At 40.4% G+C, this 23,135-nt stretch overlaps 1 protein-coding gene across 6 annotated transcripts in view; it reads right to left on the bottom strand.

Annotated features, from left to right (window-relative positions):
• The window catches only part of MCC (MCC regulator of WNT signaling pathway), a 198,963-nt gene that overhangs the window by 43,311 nt on the left and 132,517 nt on the right, over window positions 1-23,135 (bottom strand). For all 6 annotated transcript variants that reach the window (XM_062599020.1, XM_062599019.1, XM_062599023.1 and 3 more), the window contains 4 exons: window positions 21,749-21,891; window positions 14,425-14,561; window positions 10,385-10,548; window positions 6,449-6,655 (listed from right to left, as the gene is read on the bottom strand). In XM_062599020.1, coding sequence (XP_062455004.1) covers window positions 6,449-6,655; window positions 10,385-10,548; window positions 14,425-14,561; window positions 21,749-21,891 — 651 coding nt within the window. The remainder of the gene's footprint in view (window positions 1-6,448; window positions 6,656-10,384; window positions 10,549-14,424; window positions 14,562-21,748; window positions 21,892-23,135) is intronic.

Below are 23,135 nucleotides of genomic sequence, written 5' to 3'. Positions count from 1 at the left end.
TAAGTCTTGCAGAGAGCTGGACCTGCCTTTTCATTTTAGATCTAGTTCTTTAGAAAAGCCCCAGAGAAGCCTGAACATTGCCTGCACCTGCCACTTCATATGCCAACACACTGCTTGGGACCGTGCTGAGGTACTACTAATATGGTAACTTTCACAGGCAATAATTAAAACAAAACAAAACAAAACAAACATCTTTTACTTACACAGTCATGCTGGAGTTACACTATACCAGCATTGCTCAGCTAAATTCCCTGGTGGATAGAAGAGATTTTGTCTAAGAACACAATTACTTTTTCCGCTGCTATGCAAGTGTATTGCTGCATTTAACAACTGTAAATAGTACTGCTCTGATTCCAATGTTATTCTAATATTACTCCCATGTACTGGTACAGAAGTTCTCCAGCATCTTATTTGCATTAGTAGATTCAGAATTAGGCTCAGCTATGTATGCTGGTACGCAGTTTTCCAAGGTATTGACCTACCTAAGCCCAGATTTAAATAAAGCTTATTTTTAATATTACAATATCATGCAGAGGTAAAATAAACCTCTGTGTTATGAAATTAGCAGCTACATTACAGCCACCCTACAGAAGTAAGTGATTACTTCATTTACTAATGACCCATGAGAAACAAAACTCCATATGCATGTTGTTTCTTAGCCACTGTTGTAGAAAGCAGCACAATCTGTTAACTGAACAAACTAAATACCTAATTAAATTAAATCTCTAACAAGCCTGAGAAAAACCTATCGAGAGCACTCTGCTTGATTACAGGCACTGGGCTAAAGTAATGTACCTATTGATCTGGTCAACTTCAGCTTATTCTCTTTACTCAATTTAATTTAAGAACAATAACTAAATTTTAGCTGGATCTCCTTTTCCACTCTCCAGGGAAATAATCTGAAGTGACTCTGAGTTCAGGTGGCATATAGAAAATATTAATAGGTCAAAGAAAACATTTATTTTGTTGCAACTATGGACACAAAGTTACATTATAAATGTAAATATGGTTTCCAGAGCACCAATTACATGCTATTGCTGACACAGTCATGTGTCATGAACAGACTTCTCTGGTGGGGAAAATAAACCAGCTGTTCTGCAAGTTAAGAATGATATTACAAACTGTATTTCAATAAAGTCTTCTAAGAAATGCAAAATAAATGAAAAAAGAAAAAACTGTCAGTTGTACCTCAGTATAATCTATTTGAGCTTGCTATGCTCTGTGCCAGTCCAACATCAGCCATTCACTCATCAGTAGGTTATGGCAAGATACATCTACCATTCTATCAAAAGACTTTCCTTCATTAAAAAAAGAGCGAATAGGTATTACATAACTGGCTTGTTTTGTAGGAGAGAGTGCACACCATCTTTACAGAGCAATTCAAGACCCATCCTCTCTAGTGTCATTGGCTTGATATTCAGGCCAGTAAGGCCAAGCTGCTGTTCTTCTCTGACAATCCTTCTAGCCACTGACACAAAACAAGCCAACGATCTCAATTCTGCTCTCACCAGGGTTGCTTCCACTACAGAGACGCATCAGCAACGCATGCAGCATCCATGTTAGCAGCTCCAGAGAGGCCAACAACTGCTAGAGAAACATGATTAATGCACTCTCCTTTCTCTCCTAGGCCCCGGTCTGCACTAAGGAACTGGCATACACATTTCATAACGTAACCAGCACTTGCATGGCTCCACAATTGCTTCCTCTGGGAACTCCAGTAGAAATTCCAATGCAAATTCACCAATTTGAGCATAATCCACGCACACAGAATCACAGAATCATAGAATCAGTAAGGTTGGAAGGGACCTCTGGAGATCATCTAGTCCAACCTCCCCACTCAGCACGGTTACCTAGAGACAGGGTTGCATCCAGGCAGGCCTTGAAGATCTCCAGAGAAGGAGACTGCACAGCCTCTCTGGGCAACCTGTGCCAGGGCTCCGTTGATCTCACAGGGAAGAAATTCCTCCTCACGCTCAGGCAGAACTTCCTGTGCTTCAGTTTCTGCCCATTGCCTCTTGTCCTGTCACACGGGACAACTGAAAGGAGTTTGGCCCCGTCCCCTTGACACCTTCCCTTCAGATACACGTTGATAAGACCCCCCTTAGTCTGCTCTTCCCCAGGCTGAAGAGGCCCAGCTCTCGCAGCCGTTCCTCACAGGGCAGGTGCTCCAGCCCTCTGATCATCTTTGTAGCCCTACGCTGGACTCTCTCCAGTAGCTTCACATCTCGCTTGGACTGGGGAGCCCACAACTGCACACAGTACTCGAGATGAGGCCTCCCCAGGGCTGAGGAGAGGGGCAGGATCACCTCCCTCCACCTGCTGGCAACACTCTTCCTAATGCAGCCCAGGATACCGTTGGCTTTCTCGGCCACAAGGGCACAGTGCTGGTTCATGGTCTATTTGTCATCCACCAGCTCTCCCAGGTCCTTCTCCGCAGAGCTGCTCTCCAGCAGGCCAGCCCCCAGCCTGCACTGGTGCCGAGGGTTATTTTTCCCTAGGTGCAGGACTCTGCACTTGCCCTTGTTGAACCTCAGGAGGTTCCTCTCCGCCCAGCTCTCCAGCCTGGCCAGGTCTCTCTGAATGGCAGCACAGCCCTCGGGTGTCTCAGCCACTCCTCCCAGCTTGGTATCATCAGCAAACTTGCTGAGGAGGCACTCTGTCCCCTCATCCAGGTCATTGATGAAGAAGTTGAACAGGATGGGACCCAGTACTGACCCCTGGGGGACGCCACTAGCCACAGGCCTCCAACTAGACTCCACGCCATCGATGACGACCCTCTGAGCTCTGCCTTTCAGCCAGTTCTCAATCCACCTCTCAATCCTGTCTAACCCACACTTCCTGAGCTTGCCTAGGAGGATGTTATGGGAGACAGTGTCAAAAGCCTTGCTGAAGTCAAGGTACACAACGTCCACTGCTCTCTCCTCATCTACCCAGCCAGTCATTCCATCCTAGAAGGCTCTCAGGTTGGTTAAGCAGGATTTCCCCTTGGTGAATCCACGCTGGCTACTCCTGATCACCTTCTTTTCCTCCATATGCCTGGAGATGACATCCAGAATGAGCTGTTCCATCACCTTTCCAGGGATGGAGGTGAGGCTGACCGGCCTATAGTTGCCTGGGTCCTCCTTCTTGCCCTTCTTGAAGACTGGAGTGACACTGGCTTTCTTCCAGTCCTCAGGCACCTCTCCAGTTCTCCAGGACCCTTCAAAGATGATGGAGAGCAGCCTGGCAACAACATCCGCCAGCTCCCTCAGTACCCATGGGTGCATCCCATCTGGGCCCATGGATTTGTGGATATCTAGCCTGCCCAGAAGGTCTCTAATCCTTTCCTCATCAAGCAAAGGAAAGTCCTCCCTTCTCTGGACTTTCTCCCTCACATCCAGGCTGCAGGATTCCTGGGGGCTGCCCTTAGCAGTGAAGACGGAAGCAAAGGCGGCATTCAGTAATTCTGCCTTCTCTGTATCCCTTGTCACCAGGGCCCCTGCCCCATTCAGTAGCGGGCCCACATTTTCCCTAGTCCTCCTCTTGCTGCTGATGTATGTGAGAAAGCCCTTCTTGTTGTCCTTAACATCCCTTGCCAGACTCAATTCCAGCTACTCCTTAGCCTTCCTCGCAGCATCTCTACAGACTCTGACTGCATTCCTGTAATTCTCTCAAGTAGCCTGTCCCCTCTTCCACATTCTGTGTATTTTCTTCTTCTGTCTGAATTTGGCCAAGAGCTCCCAGCTCACCCACGCAGGTCTCCTGCCACTCTTGCTGCACTTTTTACTCATAGGGATGCACTGCTCTTGAGCTTGGAGGAAGTGATGTTCGAATACTAGCCAGCTCTCCTGGACCCCGCTTCCTTCTAGGGCCTTAACCCATGAGACTCCACCAATTAGGTCTCTGAAGAGCCCAAAGTCTGCTCTCCTGAAGTCCAGGGTTGCAATCCTGCTTGTTGCCTTACTTTTTTCCTGCAGGATCCTGAACTCCACCATCTCGTGGTCACTGCAGTCAAGGCTGCCCCCAACCTTCACATCTCTAACCAGTCCCTCTCTGTTGGTAAGGACAAGGTCTAGCAGGACATCCTTCCTCGTAGGCTCCTCCACCATTTGTGACAAGAAGTTATCATCAATGCATTGCAGGAGCCTCCTGGACTGTTTGTGCCTTGCTGTGTAGTCCCTCCAGCAGACATCAGGGTGGCTGAAGTCCCCCATGAGAACCAGGGCCTGTGATCATGAGGCTACCTCCAACAGAACTAGATGGCATTCTCTTCATCATCTAACCCAATCCTCTGCTATCGCAGGCAACCAGACAAAATGCAGTTTTGTACAGATACTACAGCTAGCTCTAGGAATAGTGCAGCCATATTAACTGGGCCAGTTAAAAGTAGGTTTTTTTTTGCTTTGTTTCAGACACAATCCTAATGTAACAACCCTAGGTTTGATGAGTATCTCTACGCAGTCATATATTATGTCACTCAAATATACTTTTAAACATTTTAAGCTCCATTTTAAAAGTAGTCAAGTATTAACATTACACCTTATTGTTTCAAAACTGCAATCCTCTGGTGTGCTAGAAACTTCATAGGCTAATTTCTAATCTAATGTACTCAAAGGTAATATATATTAACTTGCTCTTGCTCCAGTTTTGTCCCTCAGCTTCAGTTGCCGCTATCTTCTATTCTTGTTTGCTTTCTCCAGTGTTCATAAAGAGAAATTAAATTTGTATTCCGATTTTGTTTTGTCAGGTTAAAAACAACGCTCTTTTGGTTACCTCTTAATATGTTGCCCAGTTCTCTGATCATGTTCTACATCTTACGTTGTCAATTCAAATTGAACTGTTTTGAGCACAAAGAATTAGAACTACATACAGCATTCCAGATCAGATCTCACCACTCTTCTTAAAAATTGCACCAACATTTCTTATCTCTACTGGAAATACTTTATCTGGTACATCCTCTGATGCTGTTTGACACCATGCATCAATGGCTCAGTCATCCTAATACTTCAGGGTACAAACACTGCATCTTTCCCCTGATCTCTTTTTCAGATGTGGAGCTCCTGGTTGTCAGCATACATTCTTGTTACTAGTCTTTTAAGTACATAGAAGTTTCACTTCATAATCCTCAAAATTTAATTCTACTTCTATTAATTCTACCCTCAAGGTCATCTAATTTTTCTTGTATGATATCTCAATACTGCTCTGTATCATCTGCATTTGTGTAAGCAAATTTCATAAGTGCACACTTCCATTCCTCCCACCCCCCAGCTCCTACAGTAATTCACCAGGTGCCTAAATCCTACTTCTGTAGCTCAAGGGGTGGTGATGACTCTGTTTTAAGAGAAAAGTTAGTACAAAACCAACATTATCAGGACTGAAAACTACTACTCTTATGGTATATAATAAAAGGAAATTTTAGAAGAGCAAAACCAGAGAAGTGATCCTGTTTTATATCATGAGAAATCACAATTCTTCCTTGATCACTTATGGCGGTGGGGGAGGGAGAGGGGGTTAAGGAAGACTAGAGAGTTCTGCCCAAATAAATTGTAGCTTGTTATATGAAGATTATATGTGACAAATAGTACAACTTCATCCTCAGACGATAGAGCTGCTGAAGAATAATGCTCTTTTAGAAACACAGAACTTGCATAAAAAGTTGCTCTGCTGCCATTAGGTAAAAGGTAACACTATCAACAATTTTAACAAGATATGGTCCTCTAAACTCTCACCCGAGCTGAGGACAAACGTGAAACAACCATGTTTTAAAACTGAAATTATTTGATATGTAGGTAAAATGCTACAGATTTAACAGAGACAGGGTTACTTAATTTAAAAGGTAACAGGGATTGAGCTCACATTCTCTTGAGCTTTCAACTTCTCTGTAAGAATTTCCATTCTTCTTATTTCAGAGTCCATGCAAAACACAAGGCCTTTACCTGACAGAGCAAAGTCAAAAAACAGAGACAGGGAAATAGGATATGGCTGGGGCTACTCATTGTTCATTTCAGAAAATTATTACTCAGTGATAGGACTCCTGCTCATTTTCTTTCTCCTAATTACAAATTGAATTCTCTTCAAAAACAAAGACATATTCCTGGTTTACAGGAAAAAAAACATGCCTCACAGGAAAATTCACTAAAAGAACATCTGCTTTCTCTATAGAGAAGTTACACGTGCTTCCTTAGAGATGAATTTCAGGTTTTCTGTTAACGCATGATCTCTCACATAAGATTGTTGCACAGCTTGACTGTTCATCATATACACTTTCTCAGTTATGTGCACTTTCATGCTAGCTCTGTAATTCAGACAGCTTGGCTTTAAAAACAAAACCCCTGAAACCCAGTGCAGGAAGAGAGATGAAATAGCAGACTGTTCCAATGGCAAAATTACTTGGACTAGAAGGACTCAGTTGTCCCCTGCAAAAAGAACCATTCTTCTATGAAGTGTTAAGATGGTTGGCTGGCCTCACCCTTCTGCGCAATCTGTCCCTCTCTTCGCGAATAGCGTTCATGGTGGCCTTGGTCCTGTTCAGCTCTTCCTCTTTGCTACACAGCATGGCGGTGAGGCTCTCGTTTTCTTCCCGCAGGCCAGCTAGCTCCTTTTCCCATCGAGATCTCTCTTCAGATAGATTTGGATAAAGGTCCCGTCCTAGTACGCCCTCAATTTCTTCTACTGTCTGCAAAAATACAGTCACCATAAAACAGAAAGAACCAGACTAAGGTGATTAAACAAGACTAATGGTACACAGCACAAAAATGCGTAAAGGGCAAATATAGCATTATATGCATACATCTCCCCTCCCAACACCATTACTTTGCTTCTTTTGTCTAAAATTACGGTCAGCCATTTTATTAAAAACTTTCATTACTGTCACTTTATTAAAAATTTTCATACTGTCTAATATGAAAGCAGAGGGATCCTTTATACACAAACCAGCTGTCTTATGAAAGTAAGACATGATTAATGTCAGTAATCCCAGCAACTTTTTTCTCAAAGCACTTTAAAACAAATTAATGACTCCTTGCCACGGGCTAGCAATGTTGTTTCCCTGCCAGAGTAACAGACAGAAAGCAGCAGCCTGAGTCTGGCCTCTGGTTGTACGTGCAGGGCATGGGGCCTGGCTTCCTACCGTTGCTATTTCTCAGCCCTTCCGTTTCCTAAGCCTCTGCTCCTCCTCACAGTGCTCTCGCCAATAAGAAGCCTACAGCAATACTGAAAGAGGAAGACTCACAAGGAGAAAGTAAGAGAGCTTCAAGGCTGCGGAGATATCAACAGAGGACAAACAAAGCTGCTATTTCTCCAGACCCTCCGTTGCTACTATCTGTCCACACAGCTACACCAGCATGGGTCTGACAGTCACACTACTGGATGCCCTATGGTCCTCAACAAAGCTGAGGGACCTTTCTGCTGCTATACTCCCACATTTTCAATGGGATCAACATGCTTTTGCTGACTAAAATACTGCTGTGGTTTCATGACCAACATGCTACATCCACCATGGGAAATAAAGCAAGAAGTATCATATGTAGATATATCTGTGCAAGCTACTGTGTTGCTGTTGTTTTTTTCTTCAAAACAGTGGCACAGAGCAGTTACACTGGGCATACTGTTGCACAGCAGATAAATCCAAGTGTAATTTCACAGATTATAGGACTAATCTGCAAAATTATAAGCATAGGGCTGGATGTTTTACCATGGTGATTCCAGTCTTGTCTCTGACCGTGTCTGTCATCCATACTCTCTGCCTCAGTCTCTTCACCAAGTTGTTGTGTTACAGACAAAATATCATGATATCATACTATCATATCAATATGGTAATATCATAATATCATAAAATCAGGAAGGATCAGGTTTAAAAGAAAAAAATAGTACTTTTTTCACATGGCATAAGTCAATGGTAGAAGCTATTGCTTACAGGTATTATGGATACGAATAATTTAGGTGGGTTAAAAAAGTCATTAGATTTGATCACAGAAGGAAAATCTATCCAAGACTACAAGGCACAAAGATGGTGTCTCTGGCTGAAGAGGCTCCCAACCCACATCTTGCTGGAAGCATGTATGGAAGAAGATGACTCTACTATGTGTGTCCTGATCAATATCATCTTTCCATCAGCTTCTGCTACCAGACAGATGGAAAGATGGTCTAACCCAGTGCAACTGTTCTCATGTTCTAAATGGTTAATGATGAGAAGTATATACAGCTTTTTCATCTTTAAAGTTTGCTGTTGTTAAGTATCAGTACTGTGTTTAACACTTATTCTTTTAAATACCCTAAATATTAACCAGTCAATTCTGTGTAAATCATCTTAAACAAACGGAAGTTTTGTAACTTTGCAGTATCAAGATGCTCTGCTCAATCAAAGGTCTTTTCTTATTTGCAGGGCAGAAGCACTTGAGCTAGCTACAATCACTTGATTTATATAAAAATCAGCAACAAATTTACCAGAAACTACATTAAAAACAACAATAAAATCTAATCAAAGCAGGAGGACTCAAAACATCAAAACCACTAATACCTTAGTTCACCAATGAAGAAAATTATCAACAGTAAAAGCAGAAGATTAAATATCAGAACATGTCAGGTTTCCATACACAATTTTATGCATTTAAAAAAACTCAGTTCTTACTTTGCAGAAGCAGGAAAGCAGAAACAACCTGCAGCAATAGCTGGAATTGCAGAGCAGCTCTGCGTGTATTTGCCACATTAAACACAACAGTGACATGCTTCTACAACTCATAATCTGAGCACATCAGAGATTTTTCTTATCTTTTTGAAAGGTTAATATCCTTTGCATGCTATCACCTGTCCAATGCAAATAATCCCAGGCTCTACTGCATAAGCAGTGAGGAAGCCTCCCCTTTCCATAGGCAACAAAATAGCTGTGCATGGAGAGATCACACAAAAAGGAAAAGGACTGTATTTTGCATTGGGGAGAAGCTGCTGACAGTTACTTATACCGATAAAGCTTTGATTGTAGTTACTTTGAATCAACAGTAAACAGTGGGTTTAAAACAAAAAGCTTGAGAACTAAACTTCTGGCAGGTATTTTGTGATTTTACTGAATCCACTTCCTGCAAAAGCTCTCATCTCTTCTCACTTCAGAGATTTTGTGGACTACGCACAGACCAATCTCAATTTGCTTTCTAAGATCCACAATCTCTTTCTTGGTGAATACTGAGTACTGAAAGTAAGTTATCCTAAATCTCCAGAAAAAGTAAGAGACTCCAAAGTCTCTCTCTTTGTCTTACATACATACATCCACCAAGCTACCACCCAACATTACATTCTTCACAGGCAATTATATCTTTCAGACATCCCCCGGAACAGAACCAACCTTTCCCCACAGTATGCCAAAGGCCTGAGCAGTTCAGAATGGTCACAGACCTCACCACTTCAAGAGCAAAATATCAATACACTTGCTCTTAGATAAATGAGTCACTGCTGCTTTTCCATCTGACACAAAAAATGTTGTTCGCCTGTTTTCCTTTCTTTAGTAAGGCACCTTACTATTCTCTTGCTTTAAGGCTTCGAGTTACAACCCCTTCACTGCATATGTTACCAGGTTTTCCTTTTACTATTCTGTTACATGCACAATAAATACAAATACTGATTGAATTACTTGCTTCTGCAGCTGGTTTATCTTGTTAGAATTAATCTGTCATTCCATGCTTTGTGTTAAATACTAGCTTTATATTATAAGACAGCAAACCCACAATTTACATGTAGTTTACAGCATTTTCTGTCACAGAATGGGTAAGGCTGGAAGGGACCTCTGGAGATTATCTAGTCCAACCCCCACGCTCAAGCAGGGTCACCTAGAGCATGTGAGACAGGGTTGCATCTAGGTGGGCCTTGAATATCTCCAGAGAAGGAGACTCCACAACCTCTCTGGGCAACCTGGTCCACTGCTCTGTCATTCTCACAGTAAAGAAATTCCTCCTCACATTCAGGCGGAACTTCCTGTGCTTCAGTTTCTGCCCATTGCCTCTTGTATCCTCAAATCCTCTTTATCCTCAGACTTTAGAAAGCATTATGTATTGTAGTTTCAGTTACCAGTCTCTGACTAGCTGTGTGACCTTGAGCAAGTGACAACTCATTTGTTGGATAACCTTCAGAAAGGAAATTAACTGCTGAGTGCTTCAGTTTCTCATCTCTGAAGTGAGGATGAGAAAAACACATCTCTGTTTTGAGACTAAAAAAATCTACTAGTAGCTCCTCCTGTGCCTTGGATAATTTAGTGTACTAACAGGTATATGACTACCTATCCAACAGATACTATGAGCTAGAGTTGATTTTCTGCAAAGTACTTTGACATGTTTGGAAATCAAGTGCTGTTTCTGCAGAATATTATCATATCTCATGCAAGGTATTCACTGCATTTAGTGATTAACGTTATCAATACCTTAATGGCTAGATCACAATGTTCGCTGGCAGTGGTGAGCTGTTCAATATGTCTATCCACTTCTGCTACAGATAAACTGCAGCTGCTCTTCTTCCTTCCACAGACAACATTTTCCAGACCTGTCAGCACTCTTTGCAGTTCTGAATTCAAGTCACTACAGTTATCTGCAAAATAAAAAGAACACATATTCGTTGGGAACAGAGTGACTCAGTGAAACAACTAACTAACTCAGGAAGTACCTGCTGCAGAACTGCTAAACACTTCTTTTGTTAAAGGTATGTCCTGTAAAGGTGATTTGACATTTTTGCTTCATCAGCTGACTGGCTTACATACCATGACTACCTCAACTCAAATCACAAGTTACTTCCAACTTGAAAAATAACACTCCCTCTGCTTATCTGAAGTGCTCACTCTTACTTCAGAAAGCTTTCTTTTCTGAGTGGCAAAACATGCTAACAGTCTATGCAATTTCTTTCTTGTTACTCTTTCTGCCCTTCAGTCCTTATTATCCTCATTTTCTTGCCCTCAAAGGTTTTTCTCTGGAAATTCGAAATTCCATCCAGTACATTCAATGACATTATCACTTGATGTTTCTCCGATAAATTTTTGTGGTGCCAATTAGGTACCCCCCAATTTCAAAAATCTTTGTGTTTACAAGAAAGATCCACAGCAGCCATCTTAGAGCCCTTGTTTCATTTTTACACCTATTTTTTCTTTAGACTTAATTGCAGAACATTCATGACTTGTAAGAGCTCTTTGTTTTTTGCTGTTCCGTACCACAGCTTATTATCAACATACACAAGAACACTATCTGACTACAAAAAGGAGTAGAAAATCACTTCCTCTGTAGCTCTTAGGCAAAGTTTTTCCGGTGCCTGGTGCATTGCCATTTCTGTAAAAAAACAAGGGGGGCTCCCGACCTTGCTAACTCACTTTATTTTCATCTTTCTTAAGCTCACATTTGGCAACACATAGTAGTAATTCCTAAGGCAGACACATAGTAGAATTCATTTTTATGCTGTCTCTCAAATGCATTAGTTAGTATTTATTTCTAGGTTACTGATTAAAAGGACTTTTACATTAACTGCTGACTGTACAGTACAGAAGTGCTGCATCATGCGACAGCAGCACATCATCAGTTCCTGTATCTAATTAAAAAGAGTGGCAGGCTCTCTTGCTGCAGGGTGTTATTTCTACAATACTGCTCCAAGCGTTTCACTACAGTCAGAATTTCCAAATACAAACCTCATAGCTGAGGTTCTTAAGGTGGCCTAAAGGAGTTTGGCATTGAACTGTATCTAAAACTTAATACGCATGAGACAACACATTATTTTAGAATGCCTTGAAAAATCTCCATTCAACAGAAGACTGAAAGAGTTAGGTAATGACAGGGAAAAGATGGTCAGAAAGTAAGTAAGTGTAAACTCATTACCACAAGTCTATCTCTACAAGCTAGTATGCAAATATATGAAACTTCTGCTGACAAAAAAAAAGTCACAGTATCACATAACAAATGTCAATGGGCAACACACACACAAAACATTACTCTTGAATGTAGCTCCTGATTAACAATCACCCATCTGCTGTAATAACAACATAAAAAATATCCCTTAACTCTTTTTTTTAAACAATTAAGCATCTGTGATATACACCACTCAAATGAGTTTTAATATTGTTTAATTCTGTAGTCTCTTGAACATCTTGCATAACACACATTTTGCCCATTTTAACAAACCACCTTCACACAAGACCACGTATACTAAGTTTTTGCTCTGCAGTACCATTTTTTCCCCTGAAAAATAAGCGCTTATAATAACGTTAAAGGCGCACATTTCTCTCAGAAAACTAGTAAAACCCAGTCATGAGCTCTGCAAGATATAACAGAGGATTAATAGTTTTAGCTCTTAATGCTTTATTGCTTATAGGAGTAGAACAGCATACCTAAATGCATTATTGTATCATGACATAGTAATGTATTTTCTAAGTCCTTGAAGTTCATTCCATTAATGCAATAAGCAAGGCCATACATACTGTTATTATGTCATGATTATTTACCATTTATACATACATATTATACATATATTTTATATATGCACATAAATATATCAAATATAATAAAAATAAAATACACATACACACAAGGATTTAGCTTCAAACAAATATCGGGGGGAAAAAATCTCAAAAAACAGAGACTATACATAGAAGGCAAACATGGATAAATGAAAGAAACCCAAGGGCTAACATTCTTTTTTATTTTGTGCTGTTATATTTCATCTTATTTCCATGTTTCCCACCATTAGCAGAAACTTAAAATGACAACTTATTGTTAATGCATGCAAACTCTACTTCAGCTCCATCCCACGTGGAACAAAATCAAACCTCCAACCACAAAATAAACGCTGAAACGTTAATTAGTTTGAAATTCTTTGTCAAAGAAAGAAGAAAAAAAGAAAAAGAACTCATGTTAGAATCTGTTCAACTAGAAACTAAGTATTTACTTTTGAAAGCAGAAGTGTTCAGTTTTTAAGAATATAAAAACCTCTAGCAAAATGTTGACTGCATATAATCGATTGTTAAATATCTAAAAATTCTTTCAACTCCAAAGATGAGACAGTTATTATATTATTATTAATATTGCTCTGTCAGTGCTCCTAGAAATTCAAGACATTTAAATACAAATGTACTGTAGCAGGTCTTGCATTTATGAGCAAATGTAGTTCCAGATTTGGTGTCATATATTCCAATTTATGAAGTAATACAGAAAATCTCTGCTTTATATGGTTATTTACAATAGTAACATATTTTCTAAGTTATTATACTGCACCTGAGGGCAGCAAATACTATGCCCAAGGGTCAGCCTGTTCTCAGGTCAATTCTTCTAGAAAGTACTGTTTTGGAAAAAAACAGTAAAATATTCACACTAATGAAATGCACTGCTTTAAATCAGTGGAAGCTGCTTCAATACAGTTTATCAAACGTAGGGAAGCAAATATTCCATGTTGTATTATAACCATCAAAGCCTCACATCAAGTTAATGGCCTAACATTTAAGGACCACAAGTTCTGCAGCAGGGATTAACTCTGCTGTTTCAACAATTCCTTAAAATACTGCTTGTGTATGCTGTCAACCTAAAGAAGCTCCCAAGTGCACAAGTAGTTACCTAGGGAAGAAAAGGAAGACAAACTATTTGTTTTTAAATACATAAATTAAGAGAGATAATGTTCTGAAGAGAATTCCAGAAGTTGGTCGCAGTGTCACCAGAGTCTGTTGGCCTGTAGTTAACTGTGGTTGCAACTGTATCCAGACAGTTAGAACCTTATCATATTTAAGGCCTAACATCTGCTTATGCTTATCTTACAATCATGTGCTTTTTTGGATTATGACCACTTTTTTGTACTTGCAAGTTCTTCAAATGATCAATAATTGTGCCTGGATGCTAAAACAGATGAAATTCTTAAGAAAAGATACTTGTCCTCTTAGTTCTTAACCACAAAACGTTACTTACAGATTGTCTGGAGGTTGTCTCTCCTTGCGCTGTATTTGAATGGCTTAGGTCAGATTTACCCTAGTGTAAATCCAACTGAATAGTTCATCTCCATACAATTCTTTGAAAGGGCTCTCAATTTTCAAAAACTAAAGACATCTTTTATAATGAGGTTGCAGAAGGACTAGATAGATAGTTCCATTCCCCAGGCCTTCTCCTAAAACTTTTACTTAGTCTGCAATTCCTTTCCAGGGTAAGGCTCCTTCACTGGTACAGAGGTCAGGGATGTGCATAGCTTCCCCTGCCCCTTTCTCCCCAAAATTCATAATCTGTCCCGAAGACATCATTCCCTTTTAGACTCTGTACCTAATCCATACGAAGGCATGGAGATTACTTCAAATGCAAGTTCACAGCTGTGCAGAAGTTCTAACATTTGTTTTGATTAACACGGCCTACATTTCTCTATTTCCTCACTAAATGTTTGACTGGCATGTCAAATGATAGGATGTCTTTCTACTACTAGAAAGCATCACGTCTACTAAGAAGTGCAACTCACCCATGTCTGCAGTGACCATGGTGGACTGATTCTCTGGTACTGAAACAGAATTCTGGTCCATGCTGCGTGAGTCATCATTGACCTCATGCTGGCTTTGGCTGAGCTCTGACCGCAGCTCCGAATACTCATCTTCCTCCCTGGGAGAGAGCACAAAGGCACTTATTTCAGACTTGTAATCAGAGCAAGGATACAATCCACAAGAGGGTAACAAGGTTTCATCCATCTGATCGAGAAGAACTTGTACCCTTAACCACAAAGCAGTTTCCCCTGCTCTACACCAGTAATAACCACTTGTGTCTGTCTTCAATTTCTTTATTCCCAAGGTCTTTATTTTTCCAGATCACCATACAACTGAACAATGAGTGGAACTTGGGGCTTTTTTTCATATATGTATAAGTGACATGTGCAAGAAGGATATAAATTGCTTTGCAGTATCTCCTATCTGACTATTCTTAATCTGCACAGGCAGCTTGTGACCCCAGAGTGGACTTGCAATAACAGGTTTTGGTCTGTCTCTCAGTTTGAGCCTGCTATAGGCTCACGTGCGAAGCAAGCATACACCTGCATGCACCTACACACGTGCATCCGAGTTCTCCCAGGGACAGGCAGGTTTTCATTTCTCAAAAGCAAGAGAAGAGAGAAACGAGTACAGCATCAAACTGCTGCAGTTACTGAGAAACTAACAGCCTCAATTACCTGGGTTCTAACTGTTATTTGTCAAGCTGGTTCTACCAAAATAATTTAGGCCATAGAAGACTAGCTAAAGCTAATGAGCTTAAAAACTTAGGGCTTTTCCCTCCTGTCGCCACATGAAGTGTTCAAAGCACTGGGAAAGAAGATAAGCAAATGAATAATTGCTTTGCCTGAGAACATTTGTAAATATTTTTCTTCTTTTGATCCACTTGCTGATTTGACTTAGAAAAATAAATTCTACCTCTATAATGATTATTTTGAACATGAGAAAATCATCAGTTTATACAGGTGCAAAGGCCCTCTGATAAGCGAGCAAACATCTCTCTCTCTCTCTCTTTCTCTCTCTCTCTCTTTTTTTTTTTTTAAAACACATTAAGTCAAGTGCAGAAGTTCATTTTGCCACAGTTTAAGCAGAAGAGTGGATAAGAAGCACAGTGTGAGAATGGAGTTGTCTGGATTTGGAGGCAGCAAGAAACCGAAAAGACCTATCTGGGGATCTGCAACTGGGAGGAGCATTTGTAATCCAAATCTGCTGTGAGTGCACTGTACAGTGATGAGTATTTCATGCAGAAATTTTGCAGGATTTAGCCTGAAGGTTTGAGTGGATTCACCAGGCAAATTAGCAGAGAATATAGCCCATACACACAAGAACACTGATTGGAAAAAAAAAAAAAAAGTCTTCTATCAAAGCAGCCACAAGGTGACAACTGACCAGGACAATTCAAAAAAAGGAATTTCAGCCAAGCAAGGTTTCTGAAGCTACTGCGATGTAATTTCTTTAGGAACAACTATGCTCTTCTAACCTTTTCATTTGCTCTAGTGCAAGGAAAGGTGGACTTTATCAGAAGCAGTTAGCAACAATTATTAAAGAAAAATATGCAGGGCAACTGGTTGAGACTTAGATCAAAGCATTGTCTTTAAGGTGCTACGCAATACATGTTTAAGAAAGTGTGAGAACTAAATCATGAATAGCAGGAATTAAAACAGAGTAACAGACACATAAGCATGAGTTAATGTTCTATGAATAAGTTAATTATTAACCACAATATAAGCCAACAATAATTAGCTTCAGACAAAAACAATTACTGTGCACTCAAAGAGTTGCATTTTTTTTGGTCTGAAGGTAATTCATTTTTTCATTTATACATCAGCCTTCTCTACAATTAGTCCTACATCTTAAAATCTAAATACCTCTGCAGAAGGATGAGAGGCTGCACTGATCAGAAAATGATGCCTGCCATACACAAACAGTCAGTTCTCACCACGCTCCTTTTGGCTCTCATTGCAAAACTCTTCCATCTAAAACTCAACACAGCTTGGTCTAGCTAGCATTAATGCTGGCTTCTTTTTTTCATTTTAAAGGATTCTCAGTATCTTCGGGCATCTGAAAAGTATTTTATGTGGTAGCACTTGCACCTTTCTGTGGACTCAACTTAGAAGCCAGTTTTTCGATGAATGCATGCTTCTAAGTCTCAAGACCTGTCTAGAAAGATCAGAAATCCATTTCTGTAAGCAACAGCAAGGTCAATTGGTTCCTCCACCTGCAGCCACTTAGGGCACAGACTGAGGTCTGAAGCACTGGATGATTTCATACTTCAGGTGCCAGTCGTTTTTCAACAACCGTTTAACAATTATTTTTTTTAAAGCATTCTGAGACCTTCAGCTAGAGAACACTACAGGTTCACGTGCACTGCAGCCCACGGACTGAGTGCTCCCTGTGTATACACACTTGACCTCTTCCTAAACTAGCTGTGAACAAAGGGCACTACACTTGAGACAGCAGGGGACTGAATCTGTCCCTGAAGACAGGCGGGGCTGGGCCCTGCGTGCTGAGGCCAACACTCGCACCCACCCCGCTGTCTGAATGGAATCCGCACAGCTTCAACCTAGCTTTGCTTCAGAAGCTATAAGCACACCTCTAGGTAACCGTGTAGGTACACCTGAGTGCCATGTGTTATTTCTTCTGATGCTGTAGTCTGTTCACTCTCCTTCCTCCTCACAAATCCTAAGACAACCTATTTTCTGAGTACGTTTTATTTCAGATTCAAAGCCGCAATTCCAGACTAATGGTTTTGCAGCAATGAGCTACAAAATTCTCAACGACTGTTTCAAATAACCCTTAGCAGGCACTAATAAGCAAGAGAGGCTATGCCCTTCCGGTGTTGTTGCTTATTACTTCTAGAGCTGCACTGATGTACCCAAACACCAGCTGCTTTAGAATGTAAAGCAATTTGATCTCTTTCCCCTTTTTACTTTTGCTGAACACCAAGACGACATCTAGGGAAGACCGTCAGTGACCGGCCTAAGTTATTTCTGCGTAACTGGATTGATTATAGATAATTTTTCCAGCCAGTTACATAATTAAGAAAAAAAAAAAGAGAGAGAATTTGAGCTTGAATCAATTTACAGCAATAACCTAAGCTTCTGAAGTCAGGAATATTCACCTTTGATAAAGACATAATTCTCTGTTAGTACACTATTATGCAGTTTGTAAACTTTTTTGTGTGTTTCAGAGTTATGTCATCAGGGTGTATCCTTTATATCCAGATATTTACAAATAGGACTGCTGCAATTGGGAAATTCCATTTGACTGTCTTATAAGCTGTGCACACTTGGAGAGGAAGAGGAGGTAGGCGTACACCTTGTCATAGGATAGAGAATTAATGAATGGAGTGGAGGGGAACCTTTCCTGCATTTGGGAACAGCAGAACTAGGGGGAACCTTCCCACCTGCCTCCTTTTGATACATTAACAGGAGCTCAGAGCCTGCACTTTCTCTGCACGAACATCAGACTCTTCAGCCCAATTGTCTTGCTCAGAAGTTGACTGAAACTCTGTGACTTGAGTTTTACAACAAATTTAAGCCAAATACAAGCCACCTCTTCCCATCCCTCCCCAATAATGAAATGGGGTCATCCAATTACAGTTTTCCAAGAGCAAACAGAACCAAGGTTTATGACTTCAGATTATTCAGTTTTATCCTCATCCCAGTGGACCACTTTTCAGCATCCTTTCATCCCCAAGTTGCTATCTTCTTGAACTCACAGAACGTAAATTCTGCATTAGGAGGCTTCAAGATCTAAGCAAGTAAGCAAGCTAGTCTACTTGCACTGTATATGAAACTCTTTTAGCCCTAATTAGTTACAGCTGGATTTCTCTCTTTTTCTTTTTCTTTCTTTCTTCTCTCTCTCTCTTTTTTTTCTTTTTTTTTTTTTTTTCAAGTGAGGGTGAGTTTCCAAACCAGCTGAAGGGTCCAGAGCAACAGCAGGGAGATGAGACAACTGCAGATGAATGTTGGCTTGCTCCCATAAGCGTCATGACTTCATTTGCATTAGGGAATGCTGGAAAAACATAGCACACATGGAACTTGTTGTGCCTACGAAATGCCTAGCAAATCTAGAATATCACCAGAAATTTCTAAAATACTCCCTTCGGGTAATTAAGAATAGCTTATCAAATATACCTGCGAAGAGACACAGACATCGATATGTGACTAAAGCTCTCTTCTACAGCTGTACTTGCTGAACCATGCAAGCAAGAGCCATTGCACTGCAAGCTGTGTAAATCCCCCGAGATCACCTAATGCTCTTAAAGAAAAAAAAAAAGAACTGAATGGACAACATTAATTAGCTTATACAACCTGCCAAAACTTCTCAAGCTGTTGCAATAGCTTATTCTGACTTGAATACTCTTGCTGCTTATGCTGCTTGCTTACCTCAAATCAATAGTTGCTAACTTAAAGATACTATGGCTTCAAGTATATAGTCAAATTCTCTCCGTGCAGCTCTGGCTTTATCTGATTGTTTCCAGAATATTTCTGTTTATTGGGAGGAACCATTAAGAATGTCATAAAACAGCAGTACATCTGGCTGCATGTTAGTTTATTTTTACAGCCTAAAAACTATACATGAAAATATGGAACAATCTCTGCGTCAGTGCTGAGGAGACACTTTATTCTGTAGTTAAAACAGATTAAAGCCCTACAGAAAGCCTAAATTTTGTGATATTACAAGCAAAGCCTTATTTCAGTGTAATCTTGCAAATATCCAAGAGTCATACTAAAAAAATTAAAAATAAAATCCCTCTTGTATTCTGATTTAGCAGAAAGCTGTAAGTACTGAGGCCCTAGATTAGCCATTTTCCCAGGACTCTTTCTCACAGAACTGTTTTGTTCCAGCTCCGTAGCTCACATCCCCGACAGCCAAGGGTGGAGCGCCATGAGTCACACCTGAGCAATTACACTATCCCTGTTCTGCAAGATGCTACATCTTTTAAAGAATGATGCAAGAAGATCCTAAAGTAAAATTACAGAAAGTCCCAGCAGGAAGTATTAATATCCCTTTTTTTCAGTTATCTTTATAAACTGGATGGAATCTCTCCAGTTCTATCTATTTGCCATTTGTAGGAAAAACATCCCTTTTCCATTCCCCAAAAACCAAGTTATTGGGCTGCCACAACACAAGTTACGCCAATCAGTAAAGGAAATAAAACCACAAACTTCATACATGTTCTTCCTAACAAAACAAGAACAAAAATAAAAAGAGGAGGTTGCTCAGCAGTCTGAGCAAAATGAGTTTTTGTACGATATGACCAAATGGTCGGGCACAAGAGCGACTTGGCATCTGTTGAGGCAGTATTATTCCAATGTCTTCAACAGTCTGCCCCGCTCAGCAGCAACTGCACTTTCGTGAGAAGCAGCATGCACTTAGTGCCAAACTCAGTTTTAACTCTGCGTGCCAGAGTTGACTTTTTTTTTTTTAATGGATGTGGCAGAACATTCACAGCATCCACCAAATTCCAGCACTTCATAATTGATATGTAACTTGGCATTTAGCTTGGCCCAAGGACTCCATCCAAAAATCTCTTGTGGTTATTAAGTAATATTTTTCAAAATTTTAGCAGAGTTTTCCCACTTTTCAAAGAAAGTATCAGCACAACTCTGATATTTCCCATATTTTGCTCTTCAGCCAGCCTTTTCAGCCAGTAGAATTTTACCAGGAAGCAAGATGGGTTGGGTAGCTAGTACCATTTTGAAACAAAAGGTGACTAAACAAAATAAATGAATCACAGAATAGGTAAGGTTGGCAGGGACCTCTGGAGATCATCTAGTCTAACCTCCTTGCTCAAGCAGGGTCACCTAGAGCACGTTAGACAGGGTTGCATCCAGGCGGCCCTTGAAGATCTCCAGAGAAGGAGACTCCACAACCTCCCTGGGCAACCTGTGCCAGTGCTCCGTCACTCTCACAGGGAAGAAATTCCCCCTCACGATCAGGCAGAACTGCCTGTGCTTCTGTTTCTGCCCATTGCCTCTTGTCCTGTCACACAGGACAACTGAAAAGAGTTTGTCCCCATCCCCCTGACTCCTTCCCTTCAGGTACTTGTACACACTGATAAGATCCCCCCTCAGTCTGCTCTTCCCCAGGCTGAAGAGGCCCAGCTCTCACAGCCGTTCCTCACAGGGCAGGTGCTCCAGCCCTCTGATCATCTTTGTAGCCCTACGCTGGACTCTCTCCAGTAGCTCCATGTCTCCCTTAATGGAATGGAAGGTTTAACTGCAGAATTATCAAGAGTGAATGAATACTGAAGCATAGCGATTTTTTCAGAGAAGTACAATCAGATTAGAACATCTTTACCTGAAAAATATCACCATGACTATCACCAGTTATGACCATTAGATTTTGCAATATTTATCTTTTTTAAGTAAGATTAATGCCATGTGATTCTATCATTAGTTTTATACGGTATACATACATAATGATATTTTCTGTTATTTATGGTACAGCCGTTTTTTCTTGGAAGCATACAACTAATATGCAAGAAAAAATTCAAACTTTGCTACATGGAAAGAGCATTGGGTAAACTTCACCTACAAAGGTGTCAACTTTAATTGCACATTCTCTGGACATTTCCCAGATTCTAGTGGCTTACATACATCCCCACAAATTAAGCTTTAAAAAGCTCCTTCTTTCTTCTAGTCTGATCTTCTCTAGGATGAGAATAATGGCTAAAAACACATGAGGAAAAACAAGTATTTTCCTCTAGTCAAATGCAAAAGTGTATTTGAAAACTGTAACAAGTCACTACCTAACGTAATGCCCCAAGCTTTGCAGTTCCAAGAACAGAACAATGTGAAGTGTATCATTTTGCGTTTTGTGACAACCGCTAGCACAAGTTCAAAATCTGCTGAAATCCGTATGACTTGTATTTCTCATCAGAAGTGATCTGGCTTAGGCCGCATGTAGGATACCGCAGAAGAAAAGTAAAAACAGAAGTGCAGTTTGGGTGGCTACATCTTTCTTTTTCCAGCTACTGCTATCACTTACTGACCCCTTCACATGTATATTAAGCTAAAGGAACATCTAGATGGCACAGTGCAGTTCTTCACCGGAATCACTAGCGTGAGCAGAGTACGTTTCTACCAACAAGAATACAGTGTTTTTTATCCTTGGAATGACACAAAAACCTTACAGAACATTGGATTGTGCCAAGAACACATGCTCTAATTACAGGCAGCTATTTAGTACCAGTCATAACAAGTTTAAATAGCTTAAAGTTATTATCAGTTTATATTTACAGCATATGTAACACTGCATTGCTGAATTTAGCCCAGAATTTCCGGGGCACTTTAGTACCTTATTGTTGTTCCTTGTAGTCGATCAATCTTCTTATTTAATTCAGCAATGATACTGTGCAGCTCTGTGATTCGTTCCTCGTAGCGTAGTGTTGTTCGCTCCTGCACGTCTTCGTGCTCTCTCATTAGGTGAGATTGTTCACACTAAAGCAGAGAAGCAAGGGTACAAAGGAACAGGAAGGGTCTTAAAAATAACTCCACAGAGACAAGATACAAAGCGAAATTGCACAGCAGTAATGGCTTTCTTACTCATCAAATCAACATTGCCTTAGCAAGAAAAAGGACAGGTGCAAAATATTGACTGATACACACAAGTATACAACTGGCAAGTTTTTAGGAACTGAAAGACTATGCAGTGTAATTTTGCTGTTGTTTTTAAACATATCAAACAGCTGCCCTTCCTGCCTGAATAAAAACACCACCTGCAACTCAGAACAGCTCTCTCTATATGTATCATCCTGGAATCTCTGTGAGGTTTATGATGCATCAAGAGTCTTTAGAGGTCTTCCCAACATTGTCTGAATTAGAAAAAGTCCTAAAGCAGAAACAGTATTAGGATAAATGAAAGTAACCAGACTTTGAGATTGTGACACATCACCAGCTTTCAAAAGTAACATTCCCTTTCCTCATACCCTTTATACAAACAAAATCTTCTGACATGATTCCTGACCATCACACAGACTGACCTCTAAGGTTTACTCTCTGCTGTCTGTCTATATATTATACCTTACGCCCCTTTTTGGTCATCTTTTCTCCTCTATTATTGCAAGAACAGTTCTACCAGCAAAGTCCTCTAGTTCTCACTACATATGCCCTAGGTCTCAAAATCCATTCAAACAGAAAAGCAATGTATATTACTGTTACAGGCTAACATCATTTCAGAAAGTTACAGCAGTCAGACTTGGTACATTGGACACTGTCACAAAAAAACAATGTTACTTCCAAACAAGAACAGTCTACCACTAAAGGGTAAAAAGTACCTTTGATCCCCCATATATTTCATCTCAGCTGAGTATTTCTTCCTAGATTGTGAAATACAGCCAGTTCTCTTCCCCTGTCATTCTGGATGCAAAAGGCAGGATTGGACAAATTAATTTAAAACCAGGTGAAACCCAGAAAACAATTCTTCTCCATTAGGAATATTTTTATTAGCCTTTAAAGATAAGATCCTATTTTTTTAACATGTATATTCTTTATACTTCTATAATGAGATGTTTATTATTTGAACATTTAAATGACTAGTCTGCTGCTTGGCTTTCATCATGAAATCCTCTTTTTTCTTTCCAACAGAATTTTAATTCCAGCTTCTCTGCCATACTCCCGATGCCAGCAGCCACCACAACTACAGCCACTCAACAGTGCATGCTCCCTGGAGTTATGCTTGGTAG

The sequence above is a fragment of the Rhea pennata genome, chromosome Z (assembly GCF_028389875.1).
Source record: "Rhea pennata isolate bPtePen1 chromosome Z, bPtePen1.pri, whole genome shotgun sequence".
NCBI classification, from domain to species: domain Eukaryota; kingdom Metazoa; phylum Chordata; class Aves; order Rheiformes; family Rheidae; genus Rhea; species Rhea pennata.
Note: the sequence above shows the minus strand (reverse complement) of the source record. Positions and strands in the feature narration are given on the sequence as shown.